Genomic DNA, 17993 nt, shown 5'->3' with positions numbered 1-17993 from the left:
TTTTACTCCTCTCGTAAATGCTAATGTATTAATTATACATCCAAATATAGGGGTTTTATTTTAATATCACGGCTTAGCAATATAAATAGTATTCGTTAATTCCAATTATACACGTACGTATTAAATATGTATGCTATGTAGTAATTGAAAAGCAGAGGTACTAATGCAAGACTTGTCAATAGCAGATATATATATTATCAATTATGATCATGTTACGTGTCTTCTTGCGAGACACGTGCTATGTCTCTATTATAGCATAAAGGTATGGTGGATCTAAAACGTCTCACATTTAATTCCTTAGTCCAATAAAGCAATTTACCAGTAAAATACAAAGAAACATAAAGCGTCTTTTAATATTAGCTAACAGATGCAATTTTTTTTATTTAATAAAGTATTATATATTGTTATTTATAGATTAACAAAAATCACAAGTCAATTATAATTGCAATTTACATTCTGCAATGATAAAAAATAAACAAAACCTAAGACGGCCTTAAAAGATTTCGTAAGAAATTAAGAGTAGTCAATTTTATATAAAATTCTATTTAATTGAAATATAATTTAAATAAACATTATTATTATTTTCGTTATTATATATTACGTTAAATGAAATTTGCAAAAATCCTTAAAAAAACTACGATAAAATACCTTGAGTTCAAATTTTAAAACATTATTTTACAGCCACTTTATTTAGACTAAGAATTTAAATAATGACTTAATATATCCTATTTAACTTGATACACAATAGATATATTTATGCACCTACAATATGTTTTGTGTAATGAATCATCAATCCAAAAGTAGCAATAGAAAGTAGCAACACCAGAAACCGTTTGCCATTTTTGCTGTGTAAAGGGTATGCTGTCGGTCCTTCACAGGCCTTAATTTTAGTAATTAGAGAGATTTCAAGACATTTAGTGATATTTGGGACTAACTAGTCATGTCTATGGCACTAAATCAACAGTACGATGCAATTGGAAAAGGTTTCGTACAACAATATTACACATTGTTCGATGATCCGGCACAGCGACCAAATCTCGCTAATATGTACAATGTAAGTTATAAAAGCTACATAATAAGTAGATTTAGATACCATTATATACTTAGTTTAAAGCGGGATGTTAATAATATCATAATCGAAATATTTTTAAGGTTAACCGAGAACCTCCCGCCGAAATAATGTCAAAGCAAAATGTTTTTTTAATGAGCCTTCTACGGACATTTTAGTGTATTCTTATTGCAAAATCTGTCTTTTTTTCCCTTTCAATACAGTAAAATGTGGCTTTGATAGTGTACTATTTTAAATAAAGTTTTATTTGAAACGAATGCAGTATACTATAATCTATTTCAAATTATTTCAGGCTGTAACATCATTTATGACTTTTGAGGGAGTTCAATTACAAGGTGCTGTAAAGATAATGGACAAACTTAATGTTAGTATCTTTAAAACTTTTCACTGAAACAAATTCTTTAGAAATATTTTATAAATTTAATTTTTAAAACATTTTTTATCTGATTTCATAATGATTTCACATATGTTGTATTTTATGGTATAGATTGGCGGACGAGCATATGGGCCACCTGATGGTAAGTGGTCACCATCACCCATAGACAATGACGCTGTAAGAAATAGTAACTATTCCTTCAACATCGTCCCTTGTGCCTATAGTTACACTGGCTCACTCGCCCTTCAAACCGGAACACAATAACACTGAGTACTGTTATTTGGCAGTAGAATAACTGATGAGTGGGTGGTACCTACCCAGACAGGCTTGCACAAAGCCCTACCACCAAATAAACATATATTATTTTAAGTAGAGAAGTGCTTCTACTCACTTCTATTTTGTGTATAGTAATGGTGAAATATATTTAAATATTGCAAATTAATGTAATAACTACTGTTTATCCTTAACACAGTTTATTTAATTAGCCTAGCTAGGATAGCCAGAACTTGATCTGTGTTTCTTTTGATGACCATGTTATAATACATTGAGACTTTTGTCATTGTTCAACCGTGTTTATAAAGATTATTTTTGAATGGAATAAATAAAATTATTATTATTATTAACGATAACCAGTGCATTTTTATTTTCAGAGTTTAGCATTTCAAAAGATTGGTAGACTGATAACTTCTGTTGACTCACAACCCATGTTTGACGGTGGAGTTTTAATTAATGTTCTCGGTAGACTGCAGGTATGTTATACAGTAAAGCATAAGGTTAGATAAATCTGTATTTTTAAAATACTGATTTTATTATGTCCCCTACATAATTGGTAATATAGTGAATGATAGAATAGATAGTAAAGTGATATATACAATGAAGTACTTGTATTATATTAATCAACAACAACAACAACAGCCTGTAAATTCCCACTGCTGGGCTAAAGGCCTCCTCTCCCATTGAGGAGAAGGTTTGGAACATATTCCACCACGCTGTTCCAATGCGGGTTGGTGGAATACACATGTGTCAGAATTTCTATGAAATTTGTCACATGCAGGTTTCATCACGATGTTTTCCTTCACCGCTGAGTACGAGATTAATTATAAAGACAAATTAAGCACATGAATCAGCAGTGCTTGCCTGGGTTTGAACCCGGAATCATCGGTTAAGATGCACGCGTTCTAACCACTGGGCCGTCGCGAATCATCATTAATCTATATTAATCATATAATATAAATTTTAATTAAATTAATCTAAGTATGGCTGCTTTATACAGACAGATGATGATCAACCACATGCATACTTCCAAACATTTGTATTGAAACCAATAGGAAACTCGTTCTATGTTGAACATGATATGTTCAGGCTGGCACTACATGATGTTTAAGGGTAAATTTACTTGGAAAAGTAAGCTTGTGGGTGGCTTTGTTTGCACAGTGTAAATAATGCTAAAGCATCAATAAACTCATGATAAACTTATCACTTTTAAATTTAATTAGTTACAAGCCAATTAATCTTTATTTTATATAGAATTAATAAACAATTTAAAAAATTGTTTGTGTATGATAAATTGTGTCCAAACTAAATACTTAATTTTAATTATGCTTTAGATGATAAATGTTTGGAATTGATACAGAAACAAATATTAACAGAAATACATTCTAATGCAAACAAATATTAACTTCTAAAAATAAATCCCAATATAAAAATTTTCAAGCTGGAAAAAAGTATAAAAGTAGTTAAATGAACATCCTATGATTTTTTTCACATGGGATAGGTGCAGTGTTGTTACAAATTGTAGACTTACTGTTGAAAATGACTAAGAACTGACTTGTTCTTAAATAAATTGTCATTAACATCTTACAGGCTTTATTTAACTACTCATTAATACACTCAGCGGCACAGAATGTGGCCCAAACACATAATGTGGTTAAACATCAAAATTAAACACGAAATAGGGGTATTTTTTTTTTGTACATAAAATTTAAAGGTATTAAAGTGGATATTTAGTAAAAAAAAAGTAATACCTCAATTAATTAATTTTTTATCTTAAAAATAACAAAAAACTCTAAAATTGGAAAAAAATAAACAAAAGAAAGTTTTAAAAAAAAATTACAAAAACTTACGGGACTTAAAATTAATCAAAATCAAAAATCAAAATAAACTTTATTCAAGTAGGCTTTTATAAGCACTTTTGAATCGTCATTTTACAATTAAGTGAAGCTACCACCGGTTCGGAAAGTAGATTCTACCGAGAAGAACCGGCAAGAAACTCAGTAGTTACTCTTTTTTAACATTTAAAAAATACAACGTCATGTCAATTAAATACAATTATTTCAATTAATGTATCCTGCTTGGAAGTCAACAGGTATTAACTCCACGCTTTTTTATCATCTACAAAATCTTGTATCGAATAGTATGCTTTTTCTACCAATGTATTTTTAACAAACGATTTGAATTTACTAAACGGCAAAGTTAAAAATTTCTGCGGAATTTTATTATAGAAACGGATACCTTGCCCCAAGAAGGATCCATTGACTTTGCGGAGTCGGAAACTTGGCGTTATAAGTTTATCCTTACTTCTAGTGCATATACAATGATTATCACTGATTTTATCAAAGTGATCAATGTTACTGTGAATATACATGATATTGTTGTAAATATATTGCGACGCAACAGTAAGTATTCCTACTCTGTTAAAAACATCCCGAAGAGAGTCTCTAGCTCCAAGATTATAAATAAACCGAATTGCTCTCTTTTGTAAAATAAAGACAGATTCAATATCTGCAGCGTTACCCCAAAGTAATATGCCATATGACATAATACTGTGAAAATAACCAAAATAAACTAAACGAGCGGTATCAATATCAGTTAGTTGTCTAACTTTTCTAACCGCGTATGTTGCGGAGCTGAGTCTTCCTGTTAGGGATGATAAATGAGAAGTCCACTGAAGTCTGGAATCCAATTCTATTCCTAAAAACACCGTAGTATCAGCTACTTCAAGACGGTCACCATTTAAAGATATATTATAATTTTGCTTGCTAACATTAGGTAGGGTAAAAACTACACATTTTGTTTTTTGAGCATTCAAAACTAAATTATTTACTGTAAACCAATTGTGTATCTGTGATAATGCACCGTTCACATCGTCATAGTCATTTTTTTTCCTGTCAACCTTAAAAATCAGCGAAGTATCGTCAGCAAACAACACTATATCACAAATACCCTTAACATAGAAAGGAAGATCATTTATATATACTAGGAATAGAAAGGGACCCAAAATTGAACCTTGTGGAACTCCCATTTTTAACGTAGATCCAGAAGACTTTATTCCATTAATGAAAACTTGCTGGATTCTTTGACTTAAATATGAAGCGATGAGATCAAGAGCTTTACCTTTAACACCGTAATATTTGAGTTTATAAAGAAGCGTTTCGTGTTCTACACAATCGAATGCTTTAGATAAATCACAGAATACTCCAATAGCGTTCTGTGATTTCTCCCACATTTACCATTACCGGGTATTGCCTCCTCTAGCCTTGATGACTGCCTGCATGCGATCAGGCATGGATTTAATAATGTTTTTTATGTCAACCTGGGGTATTTCTTCCCAGGCGGTTATCAAGGCGGTTTTTAAATCACTGATAAACTCTGGAGGGTTGATGCTGGATCTGATGCGTCTTTTAAGCATGTCCCATACATGTTCTATTGGATTTAAATCCGGACTTCGTGCTGGCCAGTCCAATTTTGAAATTCCTACCTCCGATAGGTAGCTATTCACGCAAAATGCTGTGTGAGGTCGCGCATTATCGTGCATTAAAAGAAATTCCTGGCTTCCAATAAATTCCATGTATGGTAGAACATGTTCTTGGAGGACCTCTTCGATGTATCGCACTGCTGTTAAGCGACCTTCGATTATTGTTAACTCCGTACGTGCGTCTGAACTTATTCCTGCCCAGACCATAACAGAGCCACCATAAAAAACTTACTGTTTGCCAGGTAGTGGTGGGTAAAAACCTTTCTCCTCGCCTTCTCCACACACGTTCGCGACCATCTGGATGCCTTAAGGCTACTCTGCATTCATCGGTCCACAGAACCTTAGCCCACTGCTCGTGAGTCCAATTAGCGTGTTCGCGAGCGAATTGAAGTCGAGCTACACGATGGTGTCGGAGCAGTTCTGGACCTCGTGCTGGTCTTCGGGAACGCAAGTTTTGTTCCTCCATTCTTCTTCTTATTGTTCGCTCACTTACACGGACGCCTCTTGTCGTTTGTAGACGCTGCATTATTTCACCCGCAGTAAGGAAACGATTTCTCAATATTGCGAGGATGATAAATCGGTCATCTCGAGCTGATGTGCATCTGATATTGCCACTTCCTGGTCTCCTCGTGTATAGGCCGGTCTCATCGTATCTTTTTAGGGCATATCTTAGAGTTGTACGTGGTACATTTAAAGATACAGCGATTTCACGCTGCGTTAAACCTTGACTCCGAAGTAACACAGCTTGAGCGATTTGTGCTGAACTTAAGGCCATAGTTTTCAGTTTTTAGTAAGAAAAATGACTAAAGATTAAATTAAAAATAAAACAATAAGGGTTAAATGCACGACCGTTTGAATATCGAACTTTAACTCAACTGAGTTTTGGGCGTTTTTACACTTAATAACGTTAAGTGTCACTTACGTTAAACAAATAACCTTTTTTTATAACTTTGAAACTCATAAATTAACAAAAACTAACGCTACGATACGCTGCCACTTAAAATTCTCATACGCAACATCAAAATTGCATGTTATAAGAATTTTAGAGTTTGGGCCACATTTTCTGCCGCTGAGTGTATTAATTTAAAATTCACATAAAAAAAATGATGATACAAAATTCTTATTAATTTACAAACAGTTTGTTTTAAACTTTTAAGCTCATAAAATATATTCATTATAGTTATTCAAATGACATTATCATTTAATTGATTTATACTAATTTAATGGGATTTTTTTATGTGGAGGCATATCCATATACAAATGTCAAATCAATCATTGAGTGATACTTTTGGTATGTTTAATTAATTTGTTAATGGCTTTGGAACGAAGCATTTGTTACCAAAATTTAAGGGTTTTACTTGAAATCCATGCCAAGGTACACCTGAAGGACATATTAAAAGCTTCCAAGTACAACAGCTATTGGAATTGTAGTAATTAGAGAAACCAATGAAAAGTACAAAAACATACAGAGCTTGTAAGTTTTTGTACTACTAAAGATGATTGATATTATAGTATCTAGCTCTAAACTCTAGCTCTAGTCTCATAAAAAAATAAAAGTTCTTTCTTGTTGTTGTTTTATAACACAATATTTGGGAAAATGTAATTGACTGAAAATACAAAATGATATAGAGTATGTTGTTTACCAAGAAATTTAATGGATAACAATAAAAATACAGAATACCTATATGCTTGTCGCAGATCCCTGTTGCGTTATTTTGTTTTTCCTTCAAACTAGCTAACATATAAAACTGCTTTTTAAACATTAACCTAAATAACAAACCATTATTGTTGATTTACATAAATATGTTCACTTGGGAAAATCGTTTTATTAATTGATTTCATATAATTCTATACAAAAATTCTAGGAAATTCTTAATAGTTATAGTTGTTGATAACAGTAAGAATAAAACTGTTCAACAATTGAATAATAAATATCGTATAAGTACGTAAGTACTGGAATTTAATAATAAAAAGTATTTAAATGTAACTGTTCAAAATTTAGATTTTATGATATTTTGTCCTCATTGTTATGAAAACGACGAGAAACTGTATCACGATATACAAAGAGTAAACGTACATACACAAGGAGCTGACCTTACGACTGCCATTGACAATGTAATGAATGACTAACGTAACTTACAATGCCAATGAACAGGGTTATTTGTAAACACTAATAACCACGTGAGACTTATAACTAACAGCATAAACAATAACATTTGTTCTATGACTTTTTACAAAACATCATAAATAGTCCAAAAAAGAGACAGTTTATTTTTGTTGTTTTTCTCTGACACTATATCAGTATTTATTTGTGTCGTCATCGCTATATCAGGTCTACCGTGCACTGTGATAAATGATTATAATTTCTCACAATTGGAATGGCTTTTTATTTTTAGTCAAGGAATGATCTAGAACTTTATGGTAAATATTGTTTACAAAATTTCTTGTCAGTCTGATGGTAACTTGTTATAATTTGATAAAACTACCTTCCATACTAAAGCTGGGTACATAAAAAAGGAACAATTAACTTATTACGCATGGACTCGGTATGGGAAGTCAAGCTACAAGGACCAGAGGCGCGAGCGCCTCGAAGCGAAAGACTAATGGCCGCAAATAAATAGGTCAAGTTCAAACGCCGCCCGCTCCTCCGTTTTGCAACGCAATTTTCTTAACTTATCTATATCGGCTCCATTGCTACCGCGCAGAGTTGTTAATGTTTAGAGAAATCAATATAAATATTACGCATGATGTGATTAATTATTATTAAAAGTCATAGAACAAAAGCTATTATTTATTATATCTGTAGTTTTTTTTTTACCAATAAACCCCGTGTACGGGCATAAGAGAACCTTTGTTGGTATGTTTTTTCATAGTACTAATCGTTATATTTTACTTTCAGTGCGACGACGATCCTCCACACCCATACATGCAGACTTTTGTTTTGAAGCCACTCGGAGATTCCTTCTTTGTACAGCACGATATATTTCGCCTTGGCATCCACGACGTTGCTTAAGTTCTTCTATTGTATCATATTGCTAAAAAATATTCTACTGGTTATGACTAATGATTATCTTGCTGCTGTAATCTGCATCTTGTTTTGGTTATCTAGGTATAAGAAGCTAGTATGGTCACTCACTGCCTACAAAATTAAAATTGAAAATTAACTCACCATTAAACATTCGGCAAAGTTTTGGCTGGCATTAGATGAATTATCGAGATGGCTTTAGTCAATGTAAAGGCAGACTTTTTTCAGTTACATGTATACATTTTATAATAAATACATTATTTTTTAACTTACCATTTTTATTTCGCATTGAATTAGTTCTTCTTCGGCATTTCTAAGGTTTTATGCAGGAAAATAAAACAAACATAGATGCTAGACAATCATGTATTAAGTAATAAATAGTCAAAAATTAACAAAAGACCACTGAAAACAGGTACATTTTTTTCCAATCTCAGATTATTAAGACTTGCAACTTTAAAATCCTTAGACGCTACGAACACTTAACAAGTTACTTGCATGCACTACTAAGAAATACACACGGTTCCGTAGACCAAACTTGTCTAAGTGAATGACTAGGTTGCAGTATAACGCTCATTTGCAAGACTGGCGAGCCAAAACGGTTTGAGTCTTCCTCTACATTAAGTTTCAGATTGTTCCTTTGTACGTAGCAGTTTTAATAACAATACCAAAATCGAGCTTATCCATTCAAAATTATCTTTAAATAGGATGAACTACTCTACAAATATATTGTAATTGATCTTACAATAATATGTAAACGAGAATGTCAATGTATAAATTAATTGTGTAATGTTGGTAGAACTTAACACTGATCATTGTACTGCTAAAAGGAATACCACTTTGGGTACGATTTACCTCGAGGTGTTGAAGACTACAAAGCGGAGATCAAATCGGATATGGCAAGACCATATCGGTCGGTATCATATAAAGATTATTTGTACATAAGCCATTTAGCCTCTGTTTGCTAGTACTGTTCCATTAAATATCGTGATTAACACAACCTGTCGTAACAGCTTTGTCATAGCATCTATTGTTAAATCACAACACAGTTATTGAAATTAGTAAAAATATAATAAACGTTACACCGTGCAATAATAAATACAGCTGTATTCAAAATATTAGTTTTAATTCCTTTTCCTGTCTAATAAGCTTGAAGAATAAGATCGTCATATACATAAATGTATTTTTTTTAAACGTCAATTGATTTATGCGATACATTTTTTTTTAATACGATGGCAACACCATTTATTAGGAAGACTCCAAAAAATAATATTAATTTTGAATATATTGTTACTTTTAAGGAACAATAAAAATGATATTCTTGAGTTCCCATTATTTCTGCAAGGTGTAATGTTATTTTTAAGTAGTAGGGGTTATTTATGTTACAAAAAATGAAATGAAGATTTAACAGAACAGTACTAAAACGCATTAGTGCTCGCCGTTGGGTATTAATAGCGAATAACACTAGAAATAGTAACACTTTAGCTTTCACGTTACTTATATTTGCGCTCGGCAAGCGATTAAATGTTGTACGTTGTTAATTAGCCTGAGTTTAGAATCTCTTACAAGTAAAAAAAAAATAGTTTGAATTTCACAACATTAACTAAAAATTACGAATAAATCTAAAAAAATAACAATATTATATACAACGTTTATCGTCTGAGCAATTAAAAAACATTAACATTGATTTTGTGTATTGGAGCTTTAAAAGTAACAAAAAAAAATATCGAATGGAAATATGTGGGGAATAACATCCCTAAAAAGAAACAACTTTTTTTTTACCATTGCTTTTGTTTACCATACCTTCTTAACGAAACGTATTGTTTAATATATTTCATTGAAGTTGCAAATTTAACAGTGTTACAAGTACAAATGAAGTATTTAAATTCCTTGCATTCTTTACTTTTGTTAGTAATAAAAAAAAAACATTTGTGTACGTACTGTTGCAAACAAGTACTTTGATTTCACGTTAGGCACATCGTGGAACACATTAACAATATTATTTGTACTAGTTTTTATCAGCCCACGAAATATTAATGGGCTAGAATAGGTACGTAAATGACATATTAATTAATTAATAACACATTTATAATAACGTGCAACACTCACGTACACACATTCAAGGAGGTAAATTTTTGAAATAACAACTTTTTCAAATGTCGTATTGCATAAGTAAAACTATGTCGTTAAAAATTAATTAAAAAAAAAAGAATAAATAATTTGAGCATTCATCAGTAAGTACTGTCACACACGGATAGCATGGCTCGTGATCCGCGTTGTTATCATGGTCACAACATTTGCAAACATCTAAAAACATATTCAAACTTGGAATCACATAAGATTGAAATCGAAAATTTACAATGAACCTCGGATCACAGACGGGGAAACAACCAGACAGTGATTGCGAACCTTTGGCTCGCGGTACACTAAGTATCAGATCGAACGCAACCGGCGACAAACCATTTGGTATCACTTATAGTCTGTTCGCGTTAAGAATGCAGTGAGTTGTCATTGTTTACCGGCCTGACTCCGCCCCCTTTGACCAATCAAATCTTTTCAAATTACAAAGTCAAGTTCACATTTAATTAATTTTTAACTGATATTTTTATCATTTATATATCTATATTTAATTTATTCAAGCTGTACACGTAATAATTAATGTAACTAATAGCTAAAACGATTGTATATAGTGTTAAGAATTTTGTTGATTAAACACCCCCATTCGATTTTTTACTTTAAAGTGTATTTTTTAAATTAATTATACTTAGTCTTTAAAAAAAATATAATTTGTTGGAATTTTAACACAAATATGCATACACCTTCGTCCTGCTATTAAAAAAGATTTGATTGGTCAGGGGGCGGAGTCAGGCCGGTAAACAATGACAACTCACTGCATTCTTAACGCGAACAGACTATAGTATTGAAATGCCCCCACCGATTTCGTTCTGAGCCGAGGTGCGATCTCATAGGAGACACCCTCAGGACGAACTTTAGTTTTAATTTAGTTTTAATTTAGAGCCCCGCGCTCAACCTCAGGGCAGGGGACATTAGTTCTCGCCCGAAAGTCAGGTGACGCTGTGAAGGCCAGTAGGGCCAACAGCAATACACAACACACAAAAAAAAAAGTATTGAAATCGAAAACGTATTCGTTTAATGAACCACGATTGTAGAATGCAGCGGTTGTCAATCCGTGGCTCGTATAGGAACGGTACTTGCAGAGGTAGTAAACTCAGGCTGGCGCGCGGCTTACGGGTTGCCCTTCTTGCGTCCGCGCGCGCCGGGCAGCGCCACGCCGCGCAGCGAGCGCATGGCCATCGCGCGGTTGAAGTGACGCTGCGTCTTGTGATCGTCCGCGTCGCCGCCGCTGTCCACCGACGACAGGATCACCAGTAGCACGCCCATGACCTACCCCAATGAGCGCCCCCATTACACAGCGCACTTTACATTTCTATAATATTACGTATAGTACGACACAAATTAGATGTAGCATCGGAAAATGCAATGGAATGAAAATAAAACCGATTACTACCGATTTACACAACCAATAGAAATAGCTCCCTATCGCGCCATTCGACGCTATTCGTCGCTATAGATTCTCGCGTCAGAGAAAGCAAGTGTATGTTTGACGTGTCAAATTGACGAATATATTAGGTCATATGATATTACAAGTTATTACGTTTGTGCAAAGATCATATTCGCATGAGAAATAAATATTGATAATTTGGGATAGTGTACTCAATTCGGATGTGATCGGTTTTACGAATTTTGCCGATGCTACATCTAAGTTGTGTCGTACTATACGTATTAATTGTCGCTTGCGTTTAAGGAATTTGGTTGTCATATGTAAGGCAAGAAAAAGTAGCCTAGTCTTACAGTTCAAATTTGTTCCATGTCATTAAAATCGGTTCTGTGGTTCGGTAATGAAAAGAGAGACAGCCAGACAGACAGAGTTACTTTCACATTAGTATAGATTGCAAATATTTAAATAATGATGTTATAAGTTAAGCTATAAAATTTATTTTGCAATTTATTAATTTATATAATGAAGTTATTTATGTAACTTATTGTACCTGTTGTTGCACTATTTTGATTTTAAAATTTGAATTAAATCAATTTATTCTAATTTATTTTATGGAGATTAGAAATAGAGACTTCACTTCTCATGAAATATAAAACACTGCACTCAAATTCAATCGCACCTAAAGTATGGAAACTCACCAAACAAACAATGATGAGGAGCGTATACACGTGCACCGAGGCTTCGGGTATGTTCTCGATGTCTTTCAGCGCGACCAGCGCGGGTTCAAAGTCAGGCCGCAGGTCGAGTGCATGTTTTAGGTGCACTGCTGCCTCCTGAAGATATAAATCACAACTTAGAACTGCAATATTTGTCACTGGCATTTTAACTCCATTCGAAATTTAAAAATGTTTATTTGGACGATTATGAACGCGGGCTTAATCATCGCGTTTTTTTTTCTCCTCTTCTTTATACAACCACAACAACAGCCTGTAAATTCCCACTGCTGGGCTAAAGGCCTCCTCTCTCTTTAAGGAGAAGGTTTGGAACATATTCCACCACGCTGTTCCAATGCGGTTTGGTGGAATACACATGTGTCAGAATTTCTATGAAATTTGTCACATGCAGGTTTCCTCACGATGTTTTCCTTCACCGCTGAGCACGAGATGAATTATAAAGACAAATTAAGCACATGAATCAGCGGTGCTTGCCTGGGTTTGAACCCGCAATCAACGGTTAAGATGCACGCGTTCTAACCACTGGGCCATCTCTGCTCGTCTTTATATCGTGCCTGATCTCTTCTAGGATTCGTGATGAAGGAAACCTACAAATGTCTGTTGGGACTGGACCATAATATCCAACACAGTACGGTAGGAGTCCGTAGTGGTTTCAAGCTGTGTGTGTCAGGGATGTGTGCTCATGATGACCTTTCTAGTCATCATCGAGCCGGTTATAGAAGCCAGTTCGTATAACTTTGTAATACGACTTTAAGGTACACTAGTTGTATTTAAATAAACGGCAAAAATAATTTCGTCTTTGTCCTAAAATTAGAGAAGTGCCATTATCTTATGTGTTTTATATATTGTAACTATAGGCATTTTTGGATGTTCTGATTAAATATCTACACCCATCGCAGCAACTGTTACAAACCGCAATATAATATAATTTTATGCTACATAATTTATGTTATAGGTTGACGGACGAGCATATGGGCCACCTGATGGTAAGTGGTCACCATCACCCATAGACAACGACGCTGTAAGAAACATTAACTATTCATTACTTTGTCAATGTGCCACCAACCTTGTGAACTAAGATGTTATGTCCCTTGTGTAGTTACACTGGCTCACTCACCCTTCAAACCGGAACACAACAATACTGAGTACTGTTATTTGGCGGTAGAATAACTGATGAGTGGGTGGTACCCAGACGGGCTTGCACAAAGCCCTACCACCAAGTAATATATAGATCGCCAGTTCTGTTACCTGAACTTGGCTGATACGCTACCGCGTGTCTAGATATGTTAACTGTCCTTACCTGATAATGTCCGTATGCTTTGAATATCTCGCCCAGTGTGAAGTACTGTTGCCAAGTGCTGCGATCCGGCGGCTGAACCTCCAGGGAACGACGCGTGAGGAAGATCGCATCGTCCAAGTACTGCAGCGTGAAGAGCACGCGTGCTAGGTTTAGCAACACCTGCAGAATAAAACAAGCATGCTTAGAAAATTGCACATACATTTGTATATATAGTACGACACAACTTAGATGTCGCATCGGCAAAATTCGTAAAACCGATCACATCCGAATTAAGTACGCTATCCCAAATTATCAATATTTATTTCTCATGCGAATATGACCTTTGCACAAACGTAATAACTTGTAATATCATATGACCTAATATATTCGTCAATTTGACGCGTCGATTTACTTGCACTTGCTTTCTCTGACGCTTGAATCTATAGCGACGAATAGCGTCGAATGGCGCGATAGGGAGCTATTTCTATTGGTTGTGTCAATCGGCAGTAATCGGTTTTATTTTCATTCCATTCCATTTTCCGATGCTACATCTAATTTGTGTCGTACTATACCTGGGTTGGTATTACATACAACAAAACAACAACAGCCTAAAAATCCCCCTTTTCTGGGTTAAGGACGGGAGGTTCGAAACATATTCCACCACGCTGTTACAATACGGGTTGGTGGAATACACATGTGGCAGAATTTCTATTAAATTAGACACGTGCAGGTTTCCTCACGATGTTTTCTTTCACCGCCGAGCACGAGATGAATTATAAACACAAAATAAGCACATGCATATATTAATTACAGGTTAATTTTTGGTATGACATGTTTAACCATTATCATTATCATCATTACATAGTATAAAACAAAGTCTCATACCGCTGTCTGTCCCTATGTATGCTTAGATCTTTCGAATTAAGCAGCGGATTTTGATGCGGTTTTTTTAATAGATAAGATTTAATCGAGAGTAAGGTTTTTGTATAGAAAAGAAACACTGATAATTTTAGAAGTTTCTAATGTGATGTCGTATATAAATAATTTCTTTACTATATTTAGTATCAGTAGTGCACCCGTGTAAAGCCGGGGTGGGTCGCTATTTATAAATAAGCAGAAAAATTACCCATTTGGAACAGGAGATATTGCATATAACGTATACACTGATTAATTAAAAAGTAATTAATTTAACCTTTAGCATGGGTGATAAAATAAAATATTTTTTTTTTTATGGCATACGTGGCAAACGGGCAGGAGGCACCTGATGGAAAGTGACTACCACCGCCCATGGACACCTGCAACACCAAGGGACTTGCAGGTGCGTTGCCGGCCTTTGAGGAAGGAGTACGCTCCTTTCTTGAAGGTTCCCATGTCGTATCGGTTCGGTTAGAATTTTGACAAGATGTCCGAAGGTGAAATTCAGCAGCCGGGTTCCGAACAATTCCTCGGAACATTCCCCGTGAAAAATTCGGTAGAAGATGCAGAGTGATCCAACATCTCTACGCAAAGCCAAAGGATCAAGGAGATCGGAAAGGGCTTGATCGTCGATAACCCGAACCGACTCTATGTTGGATACGGTCAAATGGAAGGAGCTGGTACTGGGGAGCACCCGCCCAGAGGTGAGAGCAGTACTCCATGTGAGGCCGAATTTGAGCCTTGTAAAGTTTTAGGCGATGGGCCGACGTGAAATATTGTCTCGCCGTGCTGAGCACACCGAGCTTTTTTGAAACCAATTTGGCTTTGCAAAAAAAGGGTATTATTAATATTAATTATATAATTAGGTTCAACTGATCCCTGTATATCATCCATACATATAATAAAATTGGAGTGTCTTTTTGTAATATTTAAATAGCCCTTTTTTACACAATGTATATGTATCGATACACGGTACATATGTAAATTGTAAAATATTTTTTTTACAATTTTTGTCGGTCTGTCTGTCTGTTTGTTTCGGCTAATTTCTGGAACTGCTTGTTCGATTTTGACGGGACTTTCACTGGTAGATAACAAGATATGTAGTAACTTAGGCTACAATAATATTTTTTTTTGTTAAATTAAAAGGCGTACAAGGTCGCGGGAAAAGCTAGTATTTTATAAAATTACTTACTTCAGCATTATAAGGTGACACAGCTAGCGCTCGCCGGAAGCACTCAATGGACTGTCTTGTATCACCTTTGATTCTCCAGAAGTTACCAATCTGATTGTAAAGCTGCACTGACTTTGGTTTTTCTCTTTTAGCCTTTTTGAGACGTTTTTCTAGTGCATTTATATCTAGTTCTGTTACACCATTTTTGTATGATTTTTTCTTTGTGAAAATGAGGGCAACCTAAAAGTTAAATGCATGATAATTACTGAGAAATGAAATGCAATGCAATGCAAATGTTTAATAGAATAATTAACATTGATTTATTTCATACCATTGATCTTGCACTGATATTAGAAAAACATCACAAAATATCAATTATATTATTGTTGATACATTAACATAGTTTAAAAATATTTCAATATGTGATAAATTTCTATGCAATTATGTTTATTATGTTTATTTAAATGTAAAATAACAATTCGAAGAAGAAACTAAGAATTATCTAAACCAAATAAATATTTATGTAATTGCACTAATTGTTAATATTTTTATCACCTGGGGTTCAGGTACGTTTGGATGTCGGTGGCGTCTCGCTACCCCAACTAGGTTATCATAATATGTAAAGTTGACAGCCTTGCCACAGTCCAAGTATTCATCATCAATATCACTACCGTTGGTTTCTGATGGAGAGGTTTCCTCACCATTTTCTCCACTAGCCCTGTGACAAATTTTTATCATTTACATACATGTATGTTATACTTATTTTTTAACTCTGTTTCACTTTCAGGTTTAATTGTTAAAAGTTATGCATAAACATATATATGTGCATGTAGCTTACATACTTTCATTTTTCATTTACTCAAATTTACTTCAGTGGTTGTGAAAGAGCAACCTATTTATCTATATAAAAAATTAGTAATATTAATGTATGTTTTGAAAGTTATCTTTCAAGAGACCGTAGTGTGTTCAACCATTTACCTTGAGACTTAAAATTTATAGTAAAAAATTACCAAGTTTAATTACAAAAAATAACCAGTTTAATTTTAATATTAATCATTTAATAAAAAGTTAAAACTTTGACACTCAAGTAAAAATATTTAGCACAGGTACTTTATGTAATAGTTCTTAATATTAACAATATTAAAAACATAATTATATATTAAGAAAAATCTTTTTTTAAATTTAATTTTACCTTTGCTGTTCAAACATCTGGCAGTCAGTGCAGAACATATCAAAGCCATGCTTAGTCCAAGTATTACCATAATAAACAGTTGAAGTTATAATACTGAATATATCATCTTCTTCAGTAATTTTTGGTTTATCTGAGTCATCCTAAAATAATATTAAGCAAACATCAGTATTTGGACACTTTACAATACAGTTTGTTGTTATTTGCAAAGAATAATGTTTTATATTTTAAATTCAGAATGTACTCGACTTTATAAGGTATTGTAATTATTTCGCAAGAAACTCCTTCTATTCAAGGCTAACGAGCTTATTTAATAGAAATGTAAAATAGTACGGCGACAATGTGGACATAAACATTATTCAAGCCAATGATTATATAAATCTTGAAACTTGTAGGCAATAGTACGCACCTGAGATAATGTATTACCGTCAACAATTTGTCCTTCTTCGACATCTAATTTCCAAATATTTGAAGTACGAGAGTTAGTTGCGATAATTTGAAACGAAAATATGTACAGAAACAAACAAGTCAGGTATGGCGATTCCCACATTATGACTGATAAGGTCGAAAGTAACCATGTAAATTGTTTTGGGGACTATTTATAAAATACAACTTTCACACGAAACAATTTATTTGGGACACAACAATCATATAACTATAAAGTTAATCGTAATCTCCTCTTCTCTTCCTTGTCTTTATTTTGACAGATCAAGAGCACACAGAGTAAACAAAATCATTACACCTTTGCTTATAAATATTTCGTTTAGAAATATTGATTATGCAAATAAAAACCAAAACTAAAAATGATTTAAAAGTGAATCTAATATACAAGGAGGAAGCATTTAGATAAGGAAAACTTAAATAATTTTGGAGTTAAAGAAGAATCAACAGCTATAACTACAAATGAGGAGTACATTTTTTGGCAATAACAATAAAATAATTATCTTAGGTTGATATAATCAAA

At 33.8% G+C, this 17993-nt stretch overlaps 2 protein-coding genes across 3 annotated transcripts; one reads left to right on the top strand and one right to left on the bottom strand.

The window, feature by feature from the left end:
* The first annotated feature begins 777 nt into the window (after positions 1–777).
* Positions 778–8492, top strand: LOC124533435 (probable nuclear transport factor 2). Of its 2 annotated transcripts, XM_047108689.1 has the most exons (5): positions 778–1054; positions 1362–1433; positions 2096–2194; positions 2719–2831; positions 8099–8492. In XM_047108689.1, exons 1-4 carry the CDS (start codon positions 941–943, stop codon positions 2827–2829), a joined length of 396 nt encoding a protein of 131 aa, XP_046964645.1. In that variant the 5' UTR covers positions 778–940; the 3' UTR covers positions 2830–2831; positions 8099–8492. The 2 variants fall into 2 exon arrangements, with proteins under 2 accessions (XP_046964645.1, XP_046964644.1); XM_047108688.1 differs by lacking the exon at positions 2719–2831.
* A 2736-nt stretch (positions 8493–11228) lies between these two features.
* LOC124533807 lies at positions 11229–17754 on the bottom strand. Its single transcript, XM_047109324.1, has 7 exons — positions 17439–17754; positions 17033–17172; positions 16396–16558; positions 15862–16080; positions 13776–13934; positions 12440–12574; positions 11229–11626 (listed from the first exon to the last, which is right to left on the bottom strand). The coding sequence occupies exons 1-7, from the start codon at positions 17577–17579 to the stop codon at positions 11468–11470; spliced, it is 1116 nt and encodes a 371-aa protein (XP_046965280.1). The 5' UTR covers positions 17580–17754; the 3' UTR covers positions 11229–11467.
* Between the last annotated feature and the right edge of the window lie 239 nt (positions 17755–17993).

This window comes from Vanessa cardui, chromosome 11, assembly GCF_905220365.1.
Source record: "Vanessa cardui chromosome 11, ilVanCard2.1, whole genome shotgun sequence".
Classification (NCBI taxonomy): domain Eukaryota; kingdom Metazoa; phylum Arthropoda; class Insecta; order Lepidoptera; family Nymphalidae; genus Vanessa; species Vanessa cardui.
The sequence above is the reverse complement of the archived record's forward strand: the minus strand, read 5'-3'. Positions and strand labels throughout refer to the sequence as shown.